We start from the raw sequence: 7,219 nt of genomic DNA on the forward strand, positions 1-7,219 counted from the left end.
AAAAAAAAAAAAAAGGTGTTTTAACTGCCATATTTACTCTGAAGCCCATTCATCTCCTTCAGCTTCCCGATGGAGTACACGATCTCCTTTAGCTAAATAAAGTGGTACACACGCTGCACCGCTGGCAGGCATCACAGGACAGTTGCCTAAAAAATAGACGTCTGAAGCAGGGCTCCAGCTTCGCTTTCTTACAGGTCATCTTCCTCATCTGGAAGAGCAGTTGTCTGAGCAACCTCTAAATCATGCTCGTACTGTGCTGCCAAAGCTGGGTCCATGACCACCTCAGGTGGGGCAAGAGCCGGCATGGCAACGAACTCCAAGTTAGGATCCCCAATGAGCTTTCTGGCAAGCCAGAAGAAAGGCTTTTCAAAGTTGTAGTTACTTTTGGCAGAAATGTCATAGTATTGAAGATTCTTCTTTCGGTGGAAGAGAATAGGTTTTGCTTTCACTTTCATGTCTTTAATATCCACTTTGTTGCCACACAATACAATGGGGATGTTTTCACACACGCGTACTAGATCTTTATGCCAGCTAGGCACATTCTTGTAAGTAACCCTTGATGTTACATCAAACATTATAATGGCACACTGGGCTTGGATGTAGTAGCCATCGCGCAGGCCCCCGAACTTCTCCTGGCCGGCTGTGTCCCACACATTGAACTTGATGGGTCCTCTGTTGGTATGGAAGATTAGTGTGTGCACCTCCACGCCCAGGGTAGCTACGTACTCCTTCTCAAACTCTCCAGTCAAGTGGCGCTTCATGAACGTCGTCTTTCCGGTGCCGCCGTCGCCCACCAGGACGACCTTGAACTGGACCTGCGGCTCTCCCTGGGCGGCCATCGCGGTGATCCTGTCGGAAAGAGCGGCTGTTGCACGTGCGCCCCACAAAGGTAGCGGCCAGTCGGGAAGAGCACGCGGGAAGGGAGACCGTGGGGGAAGGGAAACTGGCTGGTTCTCCTTACCGTCCCTGCTGCCCTGCGCCCATCCCAAGGACAACCAACTCTCAGGTCGCCACCTGCGCTCTGCCGGGCCCTCCTAGCAGCTACCTTCCAGGACTGCTTTTCATTTACTGAACCATCCCTGCCATTTCTGGGATAAAGCCTACTACTGAATTGTACCGAATCAAGGATTCATGACAGAGACACAGCAGAAGGCTCAGTGAACTGCCCATCATCTTCAACAGATTTGTTAGATCAGAATTTTTCTGACAAACTCCCTTTGCTTAAGCAAGGGGCTGCACATTTTTTTTTTTTATTCTAAAAAAACAACAACAACAACAAAAAAAAACGGTGATCTTATGCCAAATATAAAAGAAATATAGAGGAAGGAAAGGAAGAATTAAATAAGAGTCAGAGATTGAACTCTAGTAGAAAGCCAAGCTTGATATAATAGGTACTAGGAAATAACTTTTGATCTATTAATTTTGTGCCAAACTGAAACAGAATCAAATTCAGATAGAGTCATCCTGTCTGGCACTTCTGTAACTGCAAGGCTTTACAACACCAATCTTAAGGAAGAAGATATTGAGTTTAAAGAGAATTGATTTATCATGTTAATTTTTAGCTCTCATAAAACTGGTATTTGCTTACTTTGTTCCTCTTTCAATATTCTTATGTAACCAAGGAAGACTTCAGTAGTAAATGTATTTTGAAAAGCTGTGTAATCAATGAATAAAATTTCTGAGGAAATGATTTTATGTATAAATAAAGCGTGAAAGAGACATAGCTGTCAGAGTAGGAAAGGCTGTATCGGGATGAGCTTCCGCTGTGTCCTGTCTCATCTCTCATGCAGTGAATGGCATCCTGTATCTGATCTTTCCGTTTGCTGCTCTTGCATCCACCCTTCTCTAGACCCTACCCTCAGCCAAGGCTGGTCCCGGCATTTCTCTGGATTTAAGTTCGTCTGGATAAAGGTTTATCTATCACGTTGATTTTCTCAAAGAACCACCTCTTTGTTTCACTGATTATTTGAATTATTTTCTATGTTTCTACTTTAATGATTTCACCTCTGCGTTTTATTATTTCTTGCTGTTATGTGTTGTTATATTGCTAGTGTGAGATATCTCCAGTATCTTTCTGAAGACACTTAGTGCTATGAACTTTCCCTTTCATGGTGTTCCATAAGTTTGAGTATGTTGTGTATTCATTTTCATTGAATTCTAGGAAGTCTTTAATTTCTTTCTTTTTGGCTTGACTCTAGAGTTGTTCAGTAGAGAGCTGTTCAGATCCCATGAGTTTGTAGACTTTCTATTGTTTCTCTTGTTGAAATCCAGTTTTAATCCATGGTAGTCTGAGAGGGTGTAGGTGGTTATTTCAGGATTCTTGTGTGTATTCAGACTTACTTTGTGTCCAAGTGTGTGGTCAGTTTTTGAGAATGTTCCATGAAGTGCTGAGTAGAAGGTATATTCTTTTGTGCTTGGTAAATTTTTTTGTGATATATCTGTTAGGTTTATTTGGTTTATGATGTCGGTTAGCTCCACATTCCCTGCTACATTTGTGTCTGGATTATCTGTCCATTGGTGAGATTGGGGTATTGAAGTCTCCCACTATCACAGTGAAGGTTAGTTTGTGATTTAAGCTGTAGTAGGTGTTTCTTTTACAAAGTGGGTGTCCTTGTATTTGGTGTGTACATGTTTTTTTAAAATATATTTTATTTATTTGCATTTCAAATGTCCCCCTTCCTGGTCTCTCCTCTGCAACCCCCCACACCTCCCCTTTGCCTCTAAGAGAGTGCTCCCCCTCCTACCTATCCACTCCTGCCTCACCCCTCTAACCTCCCCCTTTGCTGGGGCAACAAGACTCAACAGGACCAAGTGCCTCCCCTCCCATTGATGCCAGATAAGGCATCTCTCTGCTATATATGTAGCAGGAGCCATGGACAGACTCATGGTTACTCTTTGGTTGGTGGTTTAGTTCCTGGGAGCTCTGAGGGGTCAGGTTAGTTGATGTTGCTGTTCTTCCTATGGTGTTGCCAACCCCTTCAGCTCCTTTAGTTCTTCCCTTAACTCTTCCATTGGGCTCTCCGGGCTCAGTCCAATGGTTGGCTGTGAGTATCTGTATCTGTCTTGGTCAGGTGCTGTCAGTGCCTCTCAGAGGACAGCCATACCAGGCTCCAGTCTGCAAGCGCTTCTTGGCATCAGCAATAGTAGGGTTTGGTGTCTGCAGAAGGAATGGATCCCAAGGTGGGGTGGTCACTGGATGGCCTTTCCTTCAGTCTCTGCTTCATTTTTTGTCCCTGTCTTTCCTTTGGACAGGAACAATTCTGAGTTAAAGATTTTTAGATGGGTGGATTGCCCCATCCCTCAGTTGGGGACCATATCTATCTACTGGAGGTGGTCTCTTCAGGTTCTATCTCCACGCTGTTGGGTATTTTGGCTAATGCCATCCCCACTGGGTCCTGGGAGCCTTTCGAATCCCTGGCATCTGGGACTTTCTAGTAGTTTTGACCCACCCCATTCCCCATCTCCACTGCTATGGAGATATTTCTATTCATTCTCCTGGACCACTGAACTTCTCTCCTGTTTCTTCCCATACCTGATCCTGCTATCCATTTTTCCCTCTCCCTCACCTCCCCCATGCAGGCCCCTTACTCACTCTGCCTCCAGTGATTATTTTATTGCCTCTTCTAAATAGGATTGAAGCATCCACACTTTGGCTTTCCTTCTTGTTAAGCTTCATATAGTCTGTGAATTACATTGTGGGTATTCCAAGCTTTTGAGCTAATATCCACTAATCAGTGAGTGAATACCATGTGTGTTCTTTTGTAATTAAGTTACTTCACTCAGGATGATATTTTCGAGTTCCATCCATTTGCCTAAGAATTTCATGAAGTCATTGTTTTTAATAGCTGAATAGTACTCCATTGTTTAAATGTACCACATTTTCTGTATCCATTCCTCTGTTGAGGGATATCTGGGTTCTTCCCAGCATTTGGCTATTATAAATAAGGCTGCTATAATCATAGTGGAGCATGTGTCCTTGTTATATATTGGAGCATCTTCTGAGTAGATGCCCAGGAATGATATAGCTGGGTCCTCAGGTAGTATCATGTCCAATTTTCTGAGGAACTGCCAGACTGATTTCCAGTGTGGTTGTACCAGCTTGCAATCCCACCAACAATGAAGCAGTGTTCCTCTTTTTCTGCATCATCACCAGCATCTGGTGTCACCTGAGTTTTTGATCTTAGCCATTCTGACTAGTATGAGGTGGAATCTCAGGGTTGTTTTGATTTGCATTTCCCTGATGCCTAAGGATGTTGAACATTTCTTTAGGTACTTCTCAGCCATTCAGGTTTCCTCAATTGAGAATTCTTTGTTTAGCTCTGTACCCCATTTTTAATGGGGCTACTTGGTTGTCTGGAATCTAATTTCTTGAGTTCTTTGCATATATTGGATATTAGCACTCTATTGGATGTAGAATTGGTAAAGATCTTTTTCCCAGTATGTTGGTTGCCATTTTGTCCTATTGACAGTGTCCTTTGCCTTACAGGAGCTTTGCAATTTTATGAAGTTCCATTTGTCAATTCTTGATCTTAGAGCATAAGCCATTGGTGTTCTGTTCAGGAAACTTTTCGCTGTGCCCATGTGTTAGTTTCAGTGTATCTGGCCTTTTGTGGAGATTTTTGATCCACTTGGACTTGAGCTTTGTACAAGGAGATAAGAATGGATCTATTTTTGTTCTTCTATATGCTAACCACCAGTTGAACTAGCACCATTTGTTGAAAATGCTGTCTTTTTTCCTCCACTGGATGGCTTTAGCTCCTTTGTCAAAGATCTAGTGACCACAGGTATGTGGGTTTATTTCTGGGTCTTCAATTCTATTACATTGATCTATCAGCCTGTCACTGTACAAATACCATGCAGTTTATATTACAATTGCTCTGTAGTATAGCTTGAGTCAGGGATGGTGATTCCACCAGAAGTTCTTTTATTGTTGAGGATAGTTTTAGCTATCCTAGGTTTTTTTGTTATTACAGATGAATTTAGAAATTGCTCTTTTAGAGACAGCTTGACTCCGAGGAGTTCTGACACAACCAGGATCACAGGAAGGACAGGCTCCAGTCAGATTTAGCAAGGGCAGGTAGCACTAGAGTTAACCAGATGGCGGGGGGCAAGCATAAGAAAATAAACAACACAAACCAAGGTCACTTGCCATCATCAGAACCCAATTCTTGGGGAGATGGAAAGCGTGGAAGAGAACACAGGCGCTGACTGTGAATCTGGGGACGTGAACGGAAATGGAAACTGAAAACCAAAAAACTATGGAAGAAAGCACTGAGAAGAGAAAAGAAGAAAAAAAGAAGCGATCACGGGTTAAACAGGTGCTTGCGGATATTGCTAAGCAGGTGGACTTCTGGTTTGGAGATGCAAACCTTCACAAGGACGGGTTTCTGCGAGAGCAAATTGAAAAGTCTAGAGATGGATATGTGGACATTTCTCTCCTGGTATCTTCTAACAAAATGAAGAAGCTGACAACTGATGGGAAGCTAATAGCCAGAGCGCTGAAAAGCTCACCTGTTGTAGACTTGGACTTAGAAGGGACCAGAATCAGGAGGAAAAAACCCCTAGGAGAGAGACCAAAGGACGAGGAAGAACGCACGGTATATGTGGAGTTGCTCCCCAAAAATGTTACTCATAGCTGGATTGAGAGAGTATTTGGGAAATGCAGCAATGTGGTTTACATAAGCATTCCACATTACAAGTCTACTGGGGACCCTAAGGGATTTGCCTTTGTGGAGTTTGAAACAAAAGAGCAAGCAGCAAAAGCCATTGAGTTTCTGAACAACCCACCAGAAGAAGCACCTAGAAAGCCTGGCATATTCCCCAAGACAGTGAAAAACAAGCCCATCCCTTCCTTACGAGTAGCTGGAGAGAAAAAGAAGAAGAAAAAGAAAAAGGGAAGAATAAAGAAGGAAGAGAGTGTGCAGGCCAAAGAGTCAGCTGTGGATAGCAGCAGCTTGAGTGTATGTAAAGCCAAGAGACCAAGGACTGCCTCTGAGGGCTCGGAGGCAGAAACTCCCGAAGCTCCACAGCAACCTGCAAAGAAAAAGAAAAATCGGGACAAGCTGGAAACATCGAGCTTACCTGAAGTCAGGGCAGGGAAGAGGGAGAGAAGCAGCGCGGAGGATGAAGACTGCCTCCCCGCAAAGCCAAAAGCAAAGAAAAGGGCTCAGAAGGGTGCTGTCGGCCAAGCCACTTCTGAGGCCTCCCAGGAGAGCAGAGACTTAGAATTCTGCTCTACTGAAGACAAGGAGACAGAAAAGCTGACTCGCTCTCAAAAGTGAAGAGGAAGCATAAGAAGAAGCCTAAAGAGAGACATAAGATGGGCAAGGAGGTTATACCATTGAGAGTGCTGTCCAAAACTGAATGGATGGATTTGAAGAAAGAGTATTTGGCACTACAAAAAGCTAGCATGGCTTCTCTGAAAAAAACAACATCTCAAATAAAATTGGAATCGGAAATGGAAACAGACTGTAAAGCGCCTAGTGAGTCCGCAGTGGGGAATGGAAAAGCAGCAGCAGGCAGTGGTCAGGAGGGCTCCACCCAGGAGAAGGCCAGTGCACAAGGCCCACAGTTCGTGACTGGAGTGATTGTGAAGATTGTGAGTGGAGAGCCTTTACCTGGAAGGAAACAAGTCAAGGATATTTTGGCCACAATCTCAGAAGTTGTTTACATTGATTTGCTAGAAGGAGATACTGAATGCCATGCCCGATTCAAAACCCCCGAGGATGCTCAGGCAGTAATGAATGCACAGACTGAAATTAAAAAGAAGCACTGTTGGAACCTCGAGGTCCTTTCTGGTGATCACGAGCAGAGGTACTGGCAGAAGATTTTGGTAGATAGACAGGCCAAACTTAATCAGCCTCGGGAAAAGAAAAGAGGCACAGAAAAGCTAATCACCAAAGCAGAGAAGATTAGACTGGCTAAGATGCAGCAAGCTAGTCAGCACATTGGATTCTCCGAGTACGACTGCGCAGACTGCCACGGGCTTCCCTGGCTGATTCTCCGAGTGCGACTGCGCAGACTGCCACGGCTTCCTTTGCTGATTCTCTGAGTATGGCTGCGCAAACTGCCACGGCTTCCCTTGCTGATTCTCCGAGTGCTGTGCAGACTGACACGGGCTTCCCTGGCTGATTCTCCGAGTGCGACTGCGCAGACTGCCATGGCTTCCCTGGCTGACGTGTTCTTAAGGCTGGGCTGCTTCATGGATGTTGTGCTGAGA

General features: G+C 44.4%; 1 protein-coding gene and 1 pseudogene across 1 annotated transcript; one reads left to right on the plus strand and one right to left on the minus strand.

The window, feature by feature from the left end:
• Window positions 1-6: 6 nt before the first annotated feature.
• On the minus strand, window positions 7-883 carry LOC116101594 (GTP-binding nuclear protein Ran, testis-specific isoform). Its single transcript, XM_031385245.1, has one exon. It carries the CDS (start codon window positions 837-839, stop codon window positions 189-191), a length of 651 nt encoding a protein of 216 aa, XP_031241105.1. The 5' UTR covers window positions 840-883; the 3' UTR covers window positions 7-188.
• A 4,246-nt stretch (window positions 884-5,129) lies between these two features.
• LOC116101592 lies at window positions 5,130-7,219 on the plus strand (annotated as a pseudogene).

This window comes from Mastomys coucha, unplaced genomic scaffold, assembly GCF_008632895.1.
Source record: "Mastomys coucha isolate ucsf_1 unplaced genomic scaffold, UCSF_Mcou_1 pScaffold21, whole genome shotgun sequence".
NCBI classification, from domain to species: Eukaryota; Metazoa; Chordata; class Mammalia; order Rodentia; family Muridae; genus Mastomys; species Mastomys coucha.